Source organism: Hyperolius riggenbachi, chromosome 1, assembly GCF_040937935.1.
Source record: "Hyperolius riggenbachi isolate aHypRig1 chromosome 1, aHypRig1.pri, whole genome shotgun sequence".
NCBI lineage: Eukaryota > Metazoa > Chordata > Amphibia > Anura > Hyperoliidae > Hyperolius > Hyperolius riggenbachi.
This window is the reverse complement of record NC_090646.1, coordinates 348387084-348409088: the sequence shown is the minus strand read 5'-3', so window position 1 is coordinate 348409088 and position 22005 is coordinate 348387084. Positions and strand designations below refer to the sequence as shown.

General features: G+C 41.5%; 1 protein-coding gene across 6 annotated transcripts in view; it reads right to left on the bottom strand.

The window, feature by feature from the left end:
- LOC137512722 (transducin-like enhancer protein 1) overlaps positions 1 to 22005 on the bottom strand; it is a 77274-nt gene that overhangs the window by 32955 nt on the left and 22314 nt on the right. For 5 of the 6 annotated variants that reach the window (XM_068234080.1, XM_068234077.1, XM_068234081.1 and 2 more), the window contains exons 3-7: positions 5578 to 5705; positions 5310 to 5373; positions 3889 to 3933; positions 1783 to 1845; positions 1558 to 1632 (exon numbers count right to left, since the gene is read on the bottom strand). In XM_068234080.1, the coding sequence (XP_068090181.1) occupies positions 1558 to 1632; positions 1783 to 1845; positions 3889 to 3933; positions 5310 to 5373; positions 5578 to 5705 (375 nt within the window). The remainder of the gene's footprint in view (positions 1 to 1557; positions 1633 to 1782; positions 1846 to 3888; positions 3934 to 5309; positions 5374 to 5577; positions 5706 to 22005) is intronic. The other variant, XM_068234082.1, reaches the window with a different exon arrangement.

The window sequence follows — 22005 nt, the reverse complement described above, 5'->3', positions numbered from 1 at the left end:
CGCAACAGGAGCGTGACCATGAGAAGCGCATGCGCAGAAGATCCCAACCCGGCCATGGATTGCGATCTTATGGAGGGGAGAGCGGAGACCTAACAGATGTGGGACCTAACAGATCTCTAGGGGCTGATGAAGCCCCAGGTGAATGAAACATTTTTAGATTGCTGGATGCATCTTTTAGGCCTCTTTCACAGTAGGACATTGAATTTAAAGATTCAAGTTAATTTGAAAAGCAAGTCAGCTGCACATCCTAATTGTATTATTCACTTGAGAACAAGTAGATTAACTGTAGTCAAATTAGAAGGATGACCCCCCCCCCCCCCCCCCTCCGAATAACCACCATGCTATAAAAGTAAGGCCTCCTTTCCACGGTTTGTTGATAGGCAGTGAAATGCCTCTCAAACTCAACTGCTCACTGTTTGTTGCTGCATGATAACTGCTTACTACTGCCTGGTAACTGCTTGCTGAGCACACAGCTCAACAGTCCATGGAAAAGGAGGCCTAAAATGATAAGAGGCGTTATTCAGTAATCTTCACTTGTACTACATAGAAGCCATAACAATCTTAAGAACTACTTGTTTTTGTAAAGGTACCCATACACTGTTCAACTTGTCAATGGTAAACGATCAATAGTTCCCAGCTATTGTTTACCTGTGCAATCACTTTGCACCTTTAGATATTGAGCCTGGTACACACCATGCAATTACTTCAGATACAATGTGATATCGTTGGATAGTGAAGAAGCTAGCATACACGTGTGCTTTTTCCCCTCAAATTCCAATCAGACTTCCAATAATTTTTGCAATTGGATAGCGATCGAAAAATGCATGCAAAAGGACACACGTGGAATGATGGCAAGTAATTCGATTGATATTTTCCAGCATGTCCAACCAACCTGCTTCCGATTGAGAAATAGATTGATTATAAAGCTTGGGAATGAGTAGAAAGCAATCAGTAGGCTGTATATTTTCCTCCCCAGGTTTGATCATTTTCTCGATTGGAAGTAGGATCTGAAGTGAAAATTCCATGGTGTGCACCAGGTCTTAAGCCTGGTACACACACCAAATTTTGTATGGCCAATTTAACCACTTCCATGTAGTAGGAGAGCTTACGTTCACAATCTGTAGTATTCAGAATGTAGTGGTCCTCATGCTACATAGAGGTGGTAGAATTGGTCACTCATTGGCCAATCAAAATTGGATGTGTACCAGGTTTTGGACAGATGTCAAGCAGAAATCTTGTCCAATATCAACCTGACTGCTGCAGCTTTCAGATTTGTACTGCTTGATGCAGTACAAAGCTACGGGAAAAATTGATTGCTGCCACCCATGGCCCACCGGCACTACCACTGATATGTATCTATAGTCGAATATAAATACCAGTTTCAATTGACTCATTACATTCGGTAATTATACTGAATCTAATGTGTTTAAAGAAAAAATATGCAATAGTGTATGGGTACCTTAAGATTTTCCGATCAACTTCCACAGCATCTGTTTATATGTGAAAGCAAAGTATAAAAAAAAAAAAAAAAAAATGCTGGAACACAGAGGGACCTACCCCTATGGCTGCGTTCAGCTCTGCCATGGTCACCTGTTTTGCTCTCTCCACAGCCTGAACCACCTGCTGCTGGTGCTGGTTGGGTGACAAAGCACATGAAAGAAGTGGGTGAGATGAAGGAGAAAAATGAGACAACTGAAGCCATAAGTATCAAAAAAAAAAAAAAAAAAAAAAAAAAGAATCTTAGCAAATTAACTAAGAGCTGCAAACTTTGCTAGGACTTACCTCCTGAGACAAAAATGGCACCAACTGGGCACAGAGAACATTCAGACGTTTGGCAATTTCAGTCTAGAAAGAAAATTCAGACTATTTTTATTAGGACACTTACAAAATTACAGAACTAAGATCTCTAGACACAAGTTAGTGTAGGAGCTACACTATATGCACCCATAATGAAGAGATTACATTAAGGTCTGCAAAGGATTTGAGACTGCAGTTTATAAGTCTTCCTGATTTTTAGTGACCATCCTTGTTCCTTGGCAAATTGTACAGCTTCAGGCTAGGTTCACAGTGGCCGCTGCCTTCACTTTGACAGCAGGAATGCAAAGGATCAGGAAAAAGCAAGTTATGCTCATGTTGCATCGGGTACAGTGAAGCATAAAGTCAATGAAAAGTATCCTTCACTCCTGCTTTTGACGGATAGATTTAGTGGTAATGTTACGGTTTCACAACCTATTACATTGCAATGCTCCCGCCACACAGGTAGTGCAGTGATGCAAGCAGTGCTACAAAGAAACTTGTGACCATAACCTCAAGCTGCAGGTGTTTCAAGTGTTAAGCACAAAAAGCATGCCCCCAACATATTATGAGAGTTTTGGTTCACCATGAGCTTTTACGTTCACATACAGCATCCCACAGCAGTTCCATATCTAAAAGACAGAGCATTACCTCTTCCTACAAATTTCTTCCATGGAATTAAAAAAATAAAATAAAAAAAAATAATGTTTTTTCTTAAACTGACATCCTAAGGCCACCCTACACTGACTCACGTTGATCACCCTACACTGACTTACAAAGCTGGCACCACCTCAGGTAGAAAATAAGCTCTTTATTGACAAGTCATTAAAATGACATGTCCGATAAAAATGGCTCTAGTGGCGAAAGCCCGCTGTTTCAAGCTTCAATGCTCTTTTTCAAAGCCAAAAGCCATATGCACAATGAATGGGGAACAGCCCCCTTAAATACGCAAAACTAATTATCCAAGGAGTTTAAAATGTCACTGACCAATAGGGAAGCACCACACACCAGCAGACCTGATGGGGAACTGCATGTAAAAATAGCAAAAATGTCACTAGCAAAGAGTAGCCACCCACTGGCAGCCATGCCGTCTGACGCATGTGTAAAAACGCATGCACACAACTGCCGAAAGCGGATATTTACAAGGAAGAGCCTGTAACACCAGTCCAGCAAATCAAACAGCCCAAAAGCCACCACCCAATAACATGCCACCTTGATCATGAGTGGCACAGCAGCCAGCTAATGGCCAAGCATGAAGCCATGACAGCAATCCTTCCCACAAAAAAAGGTTAACACAGGCACCTCGCAGTGAGACAGCCTTAAAGCTGCACTCCACCTACCAAATAAATACAAAGTTACAGACACACTGATTAGTGGACAGATGGTCTAGGGACATTACATGGGCTGTAGATTTTAAGGTGTCCATTAAGAGTACAATTTTCTCATTAGATGCGGTCTGACAATTTTTATGATCAAATTGTACAGGAAATTGCCCAGTGTGCAGCAAAAATCAATGTAAAGCGATTCTATGATCGATTGGAACAGAAAATTTCATTGATCCGAATGTTGGATTTTACAAATCGAATCAGAAGTGAGAAAATGCCCTAATCGACCCATTAAGGGAACAATCTGTAATTACTTCCGGTTGTAAAAATTGCAACGAAAGATCGCAGAGAAAAGAAAAAAAAAATAAAGTACCAATTATGGGCACCTTTAGACACCTACAAGTAGTACTCCACTGACATGGAAATGGCACCTTTATTAAAATCTGCAAATATACAAACTGATGCTGCACTTTTTTTGTAATTCAACCCTAATGAATAATAAAAGAAAGCCTTTAACAGCTAGAGAACAAAAAACAATAAAAAATAAAAACCCACAACCGCCTGCCTTGATATCTAAAAATGTATGCATTTATAAGGTTTTGCCATTTGCACATCTTCAGCGGCTCCACAAACGGGGGAGTTTTCCCTTAAATGAAGGATAGCATTTTTACACGAGAAAAGATCTACAGGTAAACTAGAAATGGCATGATTAAGAAAGAGACTTAGAGCATGCTGAAATGGTGAGCAATAAGAGGAAGGATTTTTTTACCTGTTTGTGCATTTCAATATTCAGACCATAGGACATTTCATAATACTGCAAAGAAGGAAAATGACAAAGCCTCAATGAGACTGGAAATACCTTTAAAAAAAACCCAGATCTTTGCAAAAACACAGAATAAAATGCATTTGATTCAAAACTCCTAAAAGTAGTTTCCTAAAAAGTAGACGACATTGCCTAATGCTCCATAGTGAGCCCCGCCGCGCCAACAGCTCCTTAGCCCCCCAGGCTCTCCAGGACCTGCAGCGTTTGTACAGAGAGACCTGTCCCTGGAACAGGAAACATCTATACTGCCGTCTCCCTGACAAATCTTTTTATTTATAGAGAGGCTTGTGGATGTTTCCTGTTTCCTGGGAGGGACCGGATCTCGATGTATACCTGTCCTGGAGGGTTAGTGGAAAAAAGTAGTTTCACTTACCTGGGGCTTCTCCCCCTGCAGCTGTCCTGTGCCCACGCCAGTACTAGACAATCCTCCGGTACCCCGTCGCAGCTCACTTTCGTTTCTGCCAGTTTTGTTTTTGTAAAAGGTGTTTCAGGCTCCCTTTAAAAGTGCATACACACCTAACAACTGATGTCACATGAGCAGCATGCGTGCGTGCGTGTGACGGTGGGCATCTTCAAAGAAGTTGTCTACTTCACATCCAAGTTGATGGAGCGGCTGTTGCTGCTCAGGGGTCTCTGTACACATGCCTATCAGCTGAGGCAGTCGTTCTTAGCTACCTTGGCCAACTTTAGACAACCGATCATCCCCCTATAGGACATAAAAATGTAACAGTCTATATAGTCAGCCCCTGACTATATAGACTGTTACATTTGTATGTCCTATAGGGGGATGATCGGTTTCCTCTAGCCATTTTGTCACTCCAGGTGACGGGAAAAAAAAAAAACACCCATAGCATTACATTAGCAAGAGCTTCACAAATCACAAGTGCATAGTAAAGTGCTTATAGTGGGTCCCAGGCCTAAGCTTATTTTTGTTTCCTCTTGCTTATCGCTCATCTTTTCCTCATAACATACTCTTTTCCTTTGTTTTGTAGAAAACATTTATCCTTACAGATACTCTTAAAATAAAGTGTAATAAGAATATGGTGTCCGACATCTTAATAATAATAATAATAATAAAAAAATACACACATGCTCCAGGAGTTTAATGTGCCTAAAAATGCTCTGCAACAGGGCTTTCTAAAGCAGTCCTCAGTACCCTCAAAACACCATGTTGTTCATCACACACAAGGTAGACTGGCATAAGTGTGCACATATTTGCAAACCACAAGGTGTTGGTGTAACTTTGCAATTGCTTTGGGAATCGAATTTACAAAATGACAAATGCAATTTGATAGGTTCGACAAATGTGAATCATAGACTGGACAATCACATTCTTTCCATTTTATTTGCATTTCAGTTGAACTCACCATGACATAATGCCGTTGTATTTCTGTCTTCTCAGCTGCAAGCTTTTCACACTCCATCTTTAAACTGGAGATAAACAAACTCACTTAGACAATCTAGCATAACATGACTGGCACAAGCAAGAAAAGCCAAAATATTTCTACAGAAAATGCATTATACAGCTAATGTGTCATGAAATATGTGCCAAATTCAAAATCTGTGACATACAGCTGAGATTTTAGCGGCAAAGCCAAATTAAAAAAATAAAAACAAAACAAATATGTAGCTTACCTGTGATACTGGCTCTGCAGGAACTGAAACTCTTCCTTAATACGATCCAAAGTCTCTGGATAGGTTAGTTTGAGGCTCTGTGGGGGCCCAGAAGCAGCTCCAGCAGCCACCGAAGTCTGTAAATGTGCCTGTTAAAAATCATGCATTAGAATGCAACTTCAGACATCTTACATGAAAGGGCTGTAGTGGATAAATGGCCCATGCAATCGGCAGGTGTACATGAGCAATTCAGCCTAGTCGTTTACATCAAAATTATCTGGCTTCAAGCACCACAAGAACAGAATGCCATACTACTTACACAACTGGGTCACTATTTATGATCAGAGTGGTCAGCTGATGCCAGTACACATCCTGACAACGCAAAGTAAATGGCCAGATAACTCCATGCTTTTGTGTTCTAATTTATAGACATACATTGTTTTACGGTTGTATGCATTTATATACCGTAATTATGAAATCTACAGCTTTTTTCTATTTATTTATTTTTAAAAAAACACTAAACACACAGTGTACTGAATTCATATCAATGTCCTTCCAAGGATCTCACAATTGAATCCCTACCAGTAAGATTGACTTACCTATTGAACATTTTGTAGAGAGGAGGAGCCAGTTCAATATGTTTTTGGGTCATTGAAACACAAAGAATACACACATTCCATGCAGATAATATTCTGGCTAAGATTTGAGGCTGGGACTAGCTCTGCAAGGCAAGGGTGCCACTGCCATGTACTAACTACACCACCATGCTGATGCCAAAATGTAAATAATTCACTTGACAGCACTCTAACTTCAGCACTCCAAGGCTCCTGCATCAAGCCTTCATGTACAAAGTCTGTATGTATTGGGCCTAAACACTCCAACATACTGAACATACTTAACCCCACTATTAAAAAAAGCCTCAAGTAAGGGAGAGGGAGAAATTGATAAAAAGGGAGGAAAATAAACACCAAAGATCAAACCTGTTTTCAGGAGTATATTAAGCAAAGCACATACGTTTATAAACTGATGTTATAAAAGAAAAGGAAAAAATAAAATTATTTCAGCAGCACTGAGCTCAAGTATGATATCAATCAGCCTAGAGAATTTCACCACTACAATCTTCTACTCTGTGTGAAGCTGAGGCAGCTTTGAATAGTAACATAACGGCTTTCAATGTGGCCAAGCAAAACTCATGGTTTACCTTTACCGTATGAGAAAATGTAATCCTCAAATTGCTATGGCGATAGCCAATTAGCCACAAATAATTCTGGCTTGAATGTAAATTCAATGCAAATTGTATGCAGATTGGAATTGGGCCAAATGTACTCCCTGCAGGATAATCTGACTGCCCCATTTCCAAGTAGCATACAATTTGCATGTAGGCCAAATTTCTCTCATTGACCATCTCCAGCATCCCTGCTTGTAATATCTGACCTATATTCTACCTTGCAACTGAACCAAACAAATCAAAGGAATGAGTCTCTAAATCTATATTATAGGCATAGATCACAGGGGACAATATTCACACCTTATTAAATGATTGGTCAAATGAGAATCCTACTGCAGTGATTAGAAGATCGGATAACTGACTTTAGCCTTGTGCACTGGCTGGATAAACTTTACCCAAGATTATACATTTTGAGCAGTCTTGGCCAAGAATTCAGCCTTTGTACAGCTTCCCCACAATGCAGTTTACAGCTTGTAACCAATCACTAACAAATGCACTGTCTTCAGTTCCTTGGGCCACAGGCTGCTGCTCACACCTCTGATACCAGTCTCTTCTCCCCTCTCCGTACAACAGCAAATGCCGCTCGGCAATCATTCCCCAAACTACCACCTTTATGACTGATGAACAATCGTTAATAACAGAAATGGAGTGAGCACATATAAGGCTTTTGTGTGAATGCCTAGCAGTTACACAGGCCAGTAAATATTAATGTACCATACACTGATTGTGCGAGTGACTAGTCAAACCTGATGGCATAATGGATTTTGCTTGATTGTCACACGTTGGACCAAAGAGCCATCATACACAGTTACACAGATATGGCATTCCCATCTGAACAATTGATAGCTCATTGTTACAACAATGTGATGTGATGTCTCTTTAGTGTCCTAGAACTACACAACTAAACTTTTTTTCTAATCTACCCCGTGCACTCAGAAGCGGTTTTCCTCCAGGTAAAAGTTTTATGGCTGTAATTCGTTATCAGTTAGGCCTCCTACACACATGTGGCATGTCGCTGGCAGAGATCCGGTCTTGAACTCTTGGATGACAGTGTGGGCGCAAGGCTCAATAGATGGGTCACTAGGCTCGAGGCTGGGAATGCATTCTGTTGCCAAGTGGGGAGAGGCCAATGTAGGGGTACACAAGGAGCGTCAGAGTGGGTAAGGAGAAGGAGAACAATGCGGCCAGGCTGATCACTCACCAATGCTCCAAGGAGGCTCAGGGGCCGCAATACACATGCTCAATGCTCAGCAGAGGTGGAAGTTATTGGCCGTATTTAATCTATCTTGTTTTAGTAGCCTAACTAGAGAGAAACTCATTTGCATACCTGCATGTCTAAGGGCCAGTGCACACCATAAACCTCTAGCAGATCCACAAAACGCTAGAGGTTTTTGAAGCAGATTTTCAGAGCGATTATATACATGTTTAGAGAGTTTTAGTAAACAGGCCTAGCGTTTTTGTGTAGCAGATTTCATATATTGTTACAGTAAAGCGGTTACTGAACAGCTTCTGTAACAAAAATGCTTGGAAAACCGCTCTGATCTAGCGTTTGTCAGAGTGGTTTTCCACTCTCGTATACTTTAACATTGAGGCAGAAACTCCTCAAATCTAAAAAATAATAAAAAAAAAAAAAAATGCTGCTGCCCCCCGAGTTTGCATTTGTGGAACAAACAAACCGCTCTGGTGTGCACCAGCCCATTGAAATACATTACCCAAGCAGTTTTCAAACCACTAGCGTTTTTAAACACACTCCAGAACCGCTCTGGTGTGCACCAGCCCTAACGCTTTCAGTTGGTAAAAAATAATGGAACTCTGCCTAGCCATCTGCAAGAATGGCACTCTACACGTTTATCTCATATCCTATGTCAGTTTAGGCACCCTTTATTAAAAAAAAAAAAAAAAAGCCACCTCAAGTTCTTTTAGGAATGGTTTCTATTTTCTTAATGGGTCTTTAAACGTTCCAGCATCTTCAAAATATAAGACCGCATCTTTGGAAAATCGTGAATGGAACAAGTCAAATTTTGGGCACTTTGCCCAAGACTGTTCATTCTCTTAAAATTTGAATAGTTGCTAGAAGTGAATCAGTTTATTAAAAGCACCTGTTAACACTGGCTTAGGGGTTACAGCTATTCCAGAATGCTGCAATGGGTTATAAGCACAATGTTTTGGTTATTGATAGCTGGAAGCACTGAGCCAGGTTATAAGCACTAGGGGAGCAATTCTGGCAAGATGTTCAGCTCATTGCACAGTGTCCACTAAGAGGATAAAACCTGAAAAAAAAAAAAAAAAAAAAAAGTCCATTCTCAGGTAAAGTGGGAACAGCCCTGGGCTAAAGGTTCACATTACTAAAAGAGGAAAGCCTGGGTAGGACGAAAAAAAAAAAAAAAAACGCGATTGGGATGCCAATAGAAGCAGGGCTGTGGAGTCGGTCCAAAAATCCACCGACTCCGACGCCTCAGTTTAGGATTCCACCGACTCCGACTTCTCGACTCCTCTAATTTGCATATTACAATTTTGTTGATTAAAAGTATGTAACATGAAATTCGTCTCTTAACTGCCAACGCTTAGGAATTTTACAAGACAACTGAAGTGAGAAGGATATGTAGACTACTATATTTATTCCCTTTAGACTAAAACTAGTCCTTGGTAAGAGTACTTGTTAAAGGTACAGACCGGAACAAAGAACATCTATCAGGCCCTAGGCAATGTAACTGTGGGTACATGTAAGAACGATGTGCAGGTACTCTGCAGGGGAATGAGGAGATTCTTCCTCTATTACACATTCTTCATGCACAATCTGAACGAGGTTTATGGGTGACAGACAACACCTCTGTGTTCAATGTGCACAGCATTCTCAGTGGATTCCCTGCAGCTCTGTAGGGAGTGCATATGTAGAGTATAGTACTACTGTGTAACAAAGTAAACCTGAGACAGATGAAATTAAAGTTTTCTACATACCTGGGGCTTCCTCCAGCCGTCTTCAGGATAATCCGTCCCTCGTTGTCCTCCTCCACCACCTGGATTTTCTGCTATGAGTCCAGGTACTTGAGCCAGTCGGGCGTAGTGCGCATGCACACACTCCGCCGCCAGGAGCATACTACACCTGTGCAGCACTATTGCGCAGGTGCAGAATGTTCCTGGCTGTGGGAGCGGCATGCGGCCGGACAGCGCTGACTGGCTGAATTACCAGGACTCATAGCAGAAGATCCGGGTGGTGGAGGACAGCGAGGGACTGATTAGCCTGAAGGGGGATGGAGGAAGCCCCAGGTATGTATAAAACTTTACTTTTCATCCGTCTCAGGTACCCTTTAATTTGTAGTCACCAAACCAAATTTTAACATATCAAATTATTTGATTTCATCAGCAAAGGGAGTGCATACATTTGCATAAATCAGCATCAGTGCAGAATTATTTCCATCTCATTGACCATCTCTATTAGTGACACAGCTACACATCAGGCTTTATTCTTACAGCATAGATGTTATTTAGTATATATAAGAGATTCCTGTGTACACATCATATATACAGTCACAATCAGATATGTATATCTGACCTTAAAAATACAGGGACTGCTTTATTGAAGCAGCACAAGTAACTCATTTTGATTGGTTTATTTCATTTTTGTGGACTAAGCACAGCTATTACTGTATATATACATTATTTTTAATGACTATTATCTGAGAAATAGAACATTTTATCATATTTTCTATTTTAATTACAGTTACAAATTCATTAGGAGTCGGTGCATTTTTTCCCGACTCCAGGCACCCAAAATTGCCCGACTCCACAGCCCTGAATAGAAGGTAGGGCAGGAATATCAGTGTGAATACAGTCATAGACGGCTGACTTTATGTGGTGTTACCAAGTCATTCATCGTACCGCTGGCAAACCCAAGGCTAGGTCCACACCACAGGTTTGCCACTGAGCTATCTGGACCTGTAGCCAAGGCCAAGGATGCCCCTTTAGGATTATGGAATTGACAGTCTATAAAGACAAAACGTGTGCTTTTAAAGGTGCATACACACAGGCTACTTTCACACTGGCATGTTGCGTATCCAACAAAGCAGAGAGGAAAAAGTTGCATTGCATGCTGTGCAACATATGGTACAAAGTATGTAACTTTATTTTATTTGCACATTATGCAGTGCCACACTGCATGCATCACATTATGCCAAAAGATTCTGTTGCAGCACACCGCTAACACAAAGATGTGAACATACAGTTAAAACATACTGCAATGCAATAGGATTGCGATTATATTGTCAGACAAAAAAAAAATACGCCACAATGTCCTAGTGTGAAAGCAGCCACACACTCACCCATAGGGACTGGATCCATCTCTTTAAAAAAAACTTAGGACAGGGTGTAGTAAGCAGTGGCTGGATAGTGTAATGGTTAAGGGCTCTGCCTCTGACACAGGAGACCAGGGTTCGAATCTCGTCTCTGCCTGTTCAGTAAGCCAGCACCTATTCAGTAGGAGACCTTAGGCAAGTCTCCCTAACACTGCTACTGCCTATAGAGCGCGCCCTAGTGGCTGCAGTTCTGGCGCTTTGAGTCCGCCAGGAGAAAAGCGCGGTATAAATGTTATTTGTCTTGTCTTGTCTTGTCTAGTATGGATGCCTAATGCTAGCAACATTTGTTGCTATGAGGGGTTGGGGAGGTGGGAGGGACAACAGCACAGCATACAACAAATCAACTTTCAATTCAGGGGGATAGGTTAACGGCTTGAGCCCCAGCCGTTAACATTTTCAGCATGCCAGTTCTTTTGGAGGATGCCTGTATACACACACACACACACACACACACACACACACACACACACACACACACACACACACACACACACACACACACACACACACACACACACACACACACACACACACACACACACACACACACACACACACACACACACACACACACACACACACACACACACACACACACACACACACACACCTTGGCTAAGAAGTTTAAGCAACCACCTCAGCTCTGTGTCATTTAACATGTGTACAGTAACAGAGCTTGAGGCACAGTTAGACAGTTTTTTCACTGTAATAGCTCCTCAATGTGTATCCCCCTATCAGTGAGTCCCTTCTGTGTTGCACCATTTCTTTACAGCGGTCCCTCACACCTGTAGAGAGAGATGGCAACTGGAGCATGCTGAAGTCTTGTCCACTTGTTCTCAGAATCCTTTATTTCGCCAAGCATGAGGGCACGTCCCCTCATGCTCCAATCCACTTATCCCTCTGATCTTGGGTCTTGAGCTGGCCTGCACATATAATAATGCCTAATACACACGGTACGATTTTCCAAGCGATAGATGGATCCGATAGATAAAATCTGACATGTCAGATATTGCTCCCGATAGTTTCTGCGCTCAATTTCTCATATCGGTGAATGGAAAAAAAAAATCAAAACGAAAAGAATCGAGCGCAGAATCGACTGCGGAATCGTGCAGGAAAAACGATCGGGTTGCAAAAACCGCACTGAAAATCTTACCGTGTGTACCCAGCATAAAAGTACACCTATCAAAATACCCTCATGTGTAACAACTCCTACAGGCCACCATACCGGTTTTCTAGTTTTAAAGGTAATTGCTCCCCATTTATATAGCAAAATGTTCCTAAATATATTTAAAACCATCTTTTGCAACCTCCTATAAACAGTTTATATGAGGATTATCTTAAATGACTGAACTACACAGTACATACTGTAAGATGCAGTATGGGGTTGAAACTAACTGAATACAATCTCAGAAATACCCTCATACTACAATACCTTGGTAAGACCGCCATGCCTTGGGATCACAGATTTTTTCCAGGGTTGTCCTGTCAGTTTCTTACAAACTCATGGAACTGAGCAAAAAGTTATAGGAGCCCTGCCCCAATCATGCTATTGAAGCAACTCATTACAATAATATGCACTGTGAATGGATCACAGAGATTTAGGCAACCGTTTTTTAAATTTGAAAACAGGTTGATATACAGCATAACGTTTTAATTTGTAAAACTGGAGTGCCACTTAGCGACTATAACAGACATTAGCTCTATAATGCAGTGGAGAACAGTTGGGAATTGTCTGATCAAGCCTTAACAGGGAATTTGAGGGTTAACAGCTGTGCTCAAACTGTACCTCATGTACCAGCCGATTAGCATTCTAACCACAGGCATCTTATGAGTATGAGACTTGTACACATGGGCAATTTCACAGCAGACTGTGGCGAATTATACTGCCGTGCATTCAGTGTGCCATACTCACAGCTTGAACACTAGTAAAAGTAGCAATCACAATAAATTTGTTGTATTTTCTCATTGTATTCGCTGAAAACGTCACACAGGCAAAAGTACAAGTGGCAGTCAGCGCTTGCAATGTTTACTGCACATTCAACCCATTTTAAGACTATATCCTGGTGATCTATTCATCACATTATTTAAACAAGTACACAGGATGAAAAAGCAGTACAAATACAAAACCGCCCAGAGACCGAACTTAAGGGCACCGGTCATAAGACATACTTAAATTCATGAAGTGAATTTATACATATTTTGGGTCAGTAAATATTCATGAAGGACAATACATTCATTACTGTGCTGGAATGAATGTGTCAGGTTGCCTGTTCTAACTTAAAGGACAACAGAAGCGAGCGGTATATGGAGGCTGCCATATTTATTTTCTTTTAAGCAATACCAGTTAACTGGCCATTTACCAGTTACCTGCTGACTAATACTTTTAGCTATAGACCCTGAACAAGCATGCAGAATATTAGACATTTAACATTTTTGTCAGACCTGACAAGATTAAATACATGCTTGTTTCTGGTGTGATGTTAACATTACTGCAGCAGAACAGACCAGCAGGGCTGCCAGGCAACTACAAACAAACCTTTGTAAAGCGCTTTACTCCCCCATAGGACTCAAAGTGCATAAGCATGGCTCAGACCAATAATTGGTTGTTTGGTAAATTGTGGTACAGAGGAAGAACTCTATAAGTCCAGAAATGCCAGACTAAGCAGGTGGCTTTTCAGTCTGGATTTGAATAACTCCAGGGATGGGGCTGTCTTTACTGGGTGTGCTAGGGAGTTCCAAAGGGTTGGAGCAGCATGACAGAAATCTCTGGCTCCAAAGGTTTTGAGGTGCACACTTAGAGTGACCAGGTTTATGGAACCTGCTGATCTGAGGTTGTGAGAGGTGTGGTGCAGTTCCAGCAAGTCGTTCATGTATCCAGGGCCCAAAATGTGCAGGGATTTGAATGTCTGCTTGAAGGAGCATTCTCCATTTTACTGGAAGCCAGTGCAGTGAGCGAAGGATTGGTGGGACAATGGTGAGGCTGGTTTGTTAGTAATCTGGCCGAAGCATTCTGTACTAGTTGCAGGCGGTACAGGTCCTTGTTTGGGAGCCTTGCAGTAGTCGTCAAGCCATGATGCAATGAAGGCATGAACTAGGGTTGGAAGAACTAGTATTGCTTAAAAAAAATAAAATATGGTAGCTTCCATTTCCCTTTCACTTCAGTTGTCCTTTAAAAGCAAACTTAACAAGATAAGTATCAAATCTGAAGGGAGATTCTCACAACTAGAGGGAGGGTTTTGGATAGCATAGATCCTCCCCTGTCAGCCAAGTAAGGCTGTTAGACCAAACAGCTCTTTGGAACTACTAGTGTCCGAGTAGTTCAGAGGACAAGTGTATTGCTGCTGAGGGACTTGCGCATGACCGACTAGCTTTACCAGCGGACAGCAAAGGAATGGTGGCCTGGGTGGAGGAACAGGAAGGCTCTATACTATCCAGAGCCTTCCCTCTACTTAGGTAAGTATTAAACCTGAAGAGTATTCTCACTGCAGGATTACTTTAAAATGCCCATTTCCAAGCACATATATTAAAAAAGCATTTAATGGCTTAAGTAAATAGTTTACTTTTTGTAAGAAAATAGACGTTTGCAGCTAGAAATCCTATCTTATAATTCTGACCACATTACCAGAATCAGATACATTTAAAGTGGTCTGAAAGTCAGCATTTCTACTTTGCTCTAAAAGATTCTTCACAGCTTGAAAGCTACTATCCCAGAAAAAAAATAAAAATCTAGATCACTAAAAAGCAGTTTCTCCGGCTATTCAGCTTCAAATCTGCATCCAAACTGGAGTTAACAGTATCTTTTTTACTTGTTAAACACAAATGTATCAACACGAATGTAAACAAAAACTGAGAAACTGTCTCTGCTTCAGGCACACACAGGGTTCAGAATAGCTCAGAAGATTTTAATATATAATAAAAAGCAGTTATAATAGAAAAATACAATTCAATGCCAGCTTTCAGGGTAAGGAAAACTACACTTTGGAAACTTGTAATTTGTAAAGAGAATATTATGTGTGCACAAAAGCAAATATAACTATTGGAGTAATAAAAAAGTAGGTAAACACATTTTTATTGAATGTCAGAGTTTCAGACCACTTTAAGGGACTTTGATTTGGGCTCTGTAGGTTGGACTGTTTAATCTGCATCGAGCTGCTGTTCTGACTGGGCTCCTGACAAGGCACTTTAAAGTTCAAATGGTCATTATTTCATCATTTCTGCTTGGTTTCATGGTTTAAATAACAGAGCCTGCTTTTAGAAAACTGCAACTGACAGTATGATGCAATGTTATTTAAAAAAAAAAAAAAAAAAACTATATAAAACTAAAAATAAAAATATGAGACTTTTCTTTACTGATGTTCTATTCCTATTTCTATTATAGGTGATCCAGGCCATTGATTAACACAGGCTATCGCATCTGATGGAATTCTGCATGCGCAAAAACCATGTGCAATTCCCTAAAGTGTGAGCCCCGTCCAAACGAAACATTTTTACGTTTGGATTCCAGATTGTTTTTTAGGATCCTCACTGAGTCGGCGAGTGACCTGCCTGGTGGACAGTCTTAGAGGAGCACACTGTTCCCCTACCCATTCCACCCATATCTGTGCAGAAATTGGCCCCAAACTGTCACCCATGGAAAGAGGCCCAATCCTGGCAGGCGACAGGAATGGAACATTTACATTTGTGCTGGTTGTCAGCTGAGTTCGGTCGCCACCCTACTCTATATAGATATTTCCCCTTCCTGTGTAATAAATGAGTCATTGCAGTAAACCTGTAGACATTGTAGGGAATGTCTAAATCCTGACTTGTGCCAGGTTCATGGGTAACCAATGACACTAAGGCTGGTTTCACAGTGGGACGTTACAGGCGCACGTTAGAGCAGCCTGTAACGCACCCCACCGCACAGCAATGAAACATCAATGGGCTGTTCACAGTGCCCACGTTGCGTTACATAGTAACGCTGCGCCACCAGACAACGTACTGCATGCAGTACTTTCTAAGCGGCATGCTCAGTAACGTTGGGGAGGAGCGGAGAGTGGCCAGGCACATGGCTAATTAATATTCACTGCACTCAGTGACGTGCAGTGTTTACTTCCTGGAGCGGCCACTCTGTGCAGCGATTGGCCGGCGGGACCACGTGATGCCGCATGCGCACAAGAGTACGCATCACGGACGCCAGAGTGAGCTGCACAACGCGGCTCACTCTGACGTCAACCTTAGAGAGCACCAGGCGTTGCATTAGGGGCACGTTATGCGACCATAACGTCCCCTAAAACGCAACGTCCTGGTGTGAAACTAGCCTAAAAGTATAGCCTGTACACTAAACTGTATGATGCTTCCAGCAAGTGTAATCTGAACTATACCTTAATGAAAAGCTGCAGATGCAACTGCAGACTGAAGTGAAAGATAGAATTTACGATTTAGTTACACAATTTGTGCAACAATTTTTTTAAAAAATTTTTTAAAAAAACTTAACCATTTAAGGACCGCAGTGATTGAAATCTACGCCCCGTTTTGGTGGGCTTTTGGCTGGCAGGGCGTAGATTTCAATCACTGTCCGCAGCGCGCATCCGCCGTCTCCGCCGCTACCCGCCGATCGCGCCGCTCAAACCCGACGATTCTCGCCACATCTCACAGGCTCTGCCTGTCTCTATGACGGCAGATTCATGTGAGCCGGTCAGGAGCCGATTTCATTGGCTCCTGGCCCTGTCTTTCAATGTAAGCTGTTCCCATTAGCTTACATTGAAAAACAGGGTCAGGAGCCAATGAAAGCGGCTCCTGACCGGCTCACATGACTCTGCCTTCATAGAGACAGGCAGAGTCTATGTCCTGGGGGTCCCGGCGAGCGGCGATGACGGCGGTTGCGACGGGTATGTGCTGCGATTCGTCGGGATTCTGGCAGGATTGGACCAGCGGTCTCTGGTCCTTAAAGAGACTCCGTAACAAAAATTGCATCTTGTTTTTTATCATCCTACAAGTTCCAAAAGCTATTCTAATGTGTTCTGGCTAACTGCAGCACTTTATACTATCACTGTCTCTGTAATAAATCAATGTATCTTTCCCCTGTTAGACTTGTCAGCCTGTGTCTGGAAGGCTGCCAAGTTCTTCAGTGTTGTGGTTCTGCTATGAACTCCCCCTTCCAGGCCCCTCTATGCACACTGCCTGTGTATTATTTAGATTAGGGCACCTTCTCTCTTATCTTTTACAAGCTGGATAAATCGTCCTTTGAGCTGGCTGGGCTTTCACATACTGAAGAATTACAGACAAGGGCACAGCTGTTTGCAGGAAGAAACGAGCAGCCTGAAACTTCAATGCATGAGAACAGGGGGAAAGAAACACACAATGATCTCTTGTGATTCAAAAGGAAGGCTGTATACAGCCTGCTTGTGTATGGATGTATTTTCTATGTGTGGACATACTGTACATCAACCTACTTCGTTTTGGTGGCCATTTTGTTTGTTTATAAACAAACTTTTTAAAACTGTTTTTAACCACTTTTAATGCGGCGAGGAGCGGTGAAATTGTGTCAGAGGGTAATAGGAGATGTCCCCTAACGCACTGGTATGTTTACTTTTGTGCGATTTTAACAATACAGATTCTCTTTAAAGTGCCCAGAGACCGCTGGTCCTTAAAGTGGTCTAACACCCAGCATTTTAACTTTGCTTTAAAATATTGCTTATAGCTTATAAACTATTATGCCAGATTTTTTTTTTTAGCAGAAATTCACTGAATGGATTAAACATGACATTTTAGTGCTGCATTTAGCTAGAAATCCTGCCCGTGCTTACAATTAGTTACAAATGTATCTATCTACAATGTAACAAAAACACTGCTCTGAGAGAACAAAGAGGGCTTCCCCGGCAGACTTTTCAAAGGTCTATTTGTATAACAAATAAAGATACATTTGTAACTAAAAGATAAGAACGGATGCGGATTCCTAGTTAAATCCAACACTAAAATGTCATGTTTAACCCATTCAGTGAATTTCTGCTTAAAAAAAAAATCTGGCATAATAGTTTGTAAGCTGTAAGCAATCTTTTAAAGCAAAGTTGTAATGCTGGGTGTTAAACCGCTTTAAGTGGTTAAAGCGTACCTGAAATGACATGAAAAACATACACCTAGTTTTAACCCTACTAAGAAACTATCTGAAGTACTCTTTTCCAATAAAGCAAGGAGTTAAACTTGAGTTGTTATCCATACAAAAGAGCTTGTGAATTCAGACCAGTTTTCTGGAAAGTAAATAGAAGCTAAAATGGCTAATATCTGTTGGGGGGGGGGGGGGTAAGGTTTTACTGCAGGAAAGTTTAAAGGTTCATTACTTCTGTATCTTTATTGCCTGTGGATCCTAAACTGCAACTGTGACAGTCTGATTTCATCCATAAAGCTGAAAATAGAAATATACTAGTAATGTTTTGTCATCCATACAGCACAAACAATTCTTCATATCAAGTGTATTTTCACTTCAGGTTCATGTTAAAGCAGAGATTCCCTTTAATCATTGTACTATACATGGAGTAAATTGACTTACTACTGCTGCAAGTTAAAGGACACGTGGAGAATGCTGCGCTAGTGTATATCAACTTCAACAAAATGTTCTCTTGCTTTCTAGGAATGTTGAACCACAGATTAACTGTGTCAACAGTCTGTCTCAGGCCTGCAAAGAACCTCTATCCAGAAAAGTCCAGTGAATCATCTGCTGGCAGCCATAAGAATAGAAAAGAAGAAATTCAAAAAGTTTTGTATAAACCACCGATTCTTTAAAAACTTTTCACCACTGTCTAAAATGATATGCAATGGAAAAATACATCAGCCACAACATGAATATAATAAGATCAGTACAGTGCCAATTGGCACTTTCAACTAAATAAGGTTAAAGCAGCTAACAAATGTTCAGAGAATGCCTCAATGATCATCTTCTCCAAAAAATAACTAAGCTTTGGATAAAGTGGAAAGACGTTTGAACCTTTTCTGTTTTTTACTGCTGGCAAGGTCTGGGAAATTTCCCTTTATTCCTGTCCCTGGGTTACAGGAATGTAATAACATGCTTTTTAAGAAAAATAAAAAAAAATAAAAATTGTATTCATTAAACTATTCTCATTTAATGTTTGCAGTTAGTCCCCTCTAGGAGGGAGAAATTTATCTTGTGTGTGCTAGTGCTATTACTTTATAACAACTGGATGAAATATACACGCGTATATACAGTACTTTGTTTAGATCACTTCCTTCCGTACGTGCAGTCTAGCCCTTTAAAGGACAACTGAAATGAGAAGAGTGTGAAGGCTGCCATATTTATATCCTTTTAACCAATGCCAGTTGCCTGGCAGCCCTGCTGATGTATTTGGTTGCAGTGGCGTCTGAATCACACCAGAAACAAGCAAGCATGTAGCTAATCTTGTCAGATGTGACAATGTTAGAAACATCTGATGTGCCGCATGCTTGTTCAGGGTCTATAGCTAAAAGTATAAGAGGCAGACGATCAGCAGGATTTAGAGACTGATAGAATTGCTTACCCAGTGCTTCTTCCAGCCTGTACTGTAGCAGTCTATAAAGTCCCTCACTGTAGTTCTTCTGCCCTCCAGGATGCTGCTGTCTAATTTGAAAGATCCTCGACCACAGCTATGGCTACTGTGTGGCCAGGGGTGTTCTGGACATACACAGTTTTTGTGAACTGCACAAGTTTAGAATGCTCACGGCCATAGGAGCACGACCCAGAGAAGAGCAGACGTGCCCACAGGTGTGGTCGGGGATCTTTTGGAGGGGACAGTGGCACCCTGGAAGGCAGCGGAACTACAGCGAGGGACTGCTAGGGTCTGAAAGGAGAGAGATAGAGAGAGAGATAGAGAGAGATAGAGAGAGATAGAGAGAGATAGAGAGAGATAGAGAGAGATAGAGAGAGAGATAGAGAGATAGAGATAGAGATAGAGAGAGATAGAGAGAGAGAGATAGAGAGATAGATAGATAGAGAGAGAGAGAGAGAGAGAGAGAGAGAGAGAGAGAGAGATAGAGATAGAGATAGAGATAGAGATAGAGATAGAGAGAGATAGAGAGATAGAGAGAGATAGAGATAGAGATAGAGAGAGATAGAGAGAGAGAGATAGAGAGATAGATAGAGAGAGAGAGAGAGAGAGAGAGAGAGAGATAGATAGAGAGAGAGAGAGAGAGAGAGAGAGAGATAGAGATAGAGATAGAGATAGAGAGAGATAGAGAGATAGAGAGAGATAGAGAGAGATAGAGAGAGAGAGAGAGAGAGAGAGAGAGAGAGAGCGAGAGAGAGCAAGCAGCCAGAGACAATGGCAGCACTGAACATGAGCTCCTGAAAACTTTACAAATTTTACCTTGTAATGGGCAACTGAATGGACACAAAGGACACAGCCAAGACCAAGACATAACATGGAAACCAGAGGAGCCTATGGAAGTCTAAAGAATAAAAAGACTAAAGATTAAAAAGCAAATGCTCTGAATGGAGAAGATAACCACCTATAAAAGGATAAACAAGCTGTGTCACTCAGAGGAAAAGCAACAAGCAGCAGCAGCCAGCTCCAGCCAACCAACAGATCCTAACACCAGCAGAGAGTAACCCCAGAACTGACCAAACCTGCAGAAAACAAGGTAAGGGCATTTCTGCTGAATATTACTTATAGAAATAGGAAAAGTTTATCAAGGGATTCACAATGGCAACCATATTAGAGCCAGCAGATCAAAAGGCAAGCCAGGATGCAGATAAGCCCAGCACATCTAGCAGCAGGAGGTCTGGCACAGGGAGATTGTTTACTCTCCTGGCAATAAAAGCAATGATGCAAAGAAAGAAGAAAGACTGAAGCTAACTAAAAGCATGCCAGAGACTCTGTTTGCTGACTATTCCTCTAACCCTAGAGTAAGAACAAACCTGATATTTTTTACACATGACACCCAAGCTTGGCATACTGCCATCTGTGAAAAATTTGAAAAAAGCATTAAAAAAAATGGCATCACGAATGGGAGACAAATCAGAATAAAAGACAAGGAGGACCCAGAGGTTACTACACTTACAGTAACTGTATACCACAATGGCAGTGTCTTGATCCAGGGGGCAGAACGTTACTTAAATATATTCGAAAAGAGTTATCCTGATATTGAAAGAATTGCAATTAACTTTAAAGAAAACCAGACAAACTCTGTCAACACAAACAATGGTCGTAAATCATCTGCAAGGACTGCTCCCAGAGAGAAGGCTGAAGACCAAACTCCAAAACAACAGCCCCTCTCCAGAGACCAGACACCAGGCTTCTCACACCCCTCTCTGGAGACTCTCAGAGAAAGTCTGTCCCAATTAGAAAGGGACTTCACCCTTTTCAGGGAAGAAAGGAAAAGCAGCCAAGGTGTGAAAAATGCAAATGATCAACTGAGAGAAGAAATAGCCAGGATGAAAGCTGAGCACACTGCAGCCTTGAATGATATGAACATTTCCCTACAAAAACTACAGGATGAAAGCTCACAACTTAAAGAGGAGATCAGGAAATTAAAAATATTAAAACAGCCACAAAAGTTAGAGGAGACAACAAAAAGCACAAAGGCCCCCACAAAACCTATGCCGACCAAAGACAGTGCTCCGCACAACACACAGGATACAATAATCACCCAAGAGACTAGTGACAATCACAGCCATCCAGCCCCCTCTCCAAATACTGCCAACACAGCCTCATCCAACAACCCACAGCCCAAGCCTAAACACCAAGCAAATCACTCCTATAAACATCGCAGTCCTGACATTGTGCTGGTTATAGACTCTAATGGAAAATACCTGGACATAAGAAGACTCTTTCCAGGGATGCATGCCATCAAAATCATCACTTCAACTATTGAACAAGTAACACAGGTCATTAATGAGCCTTA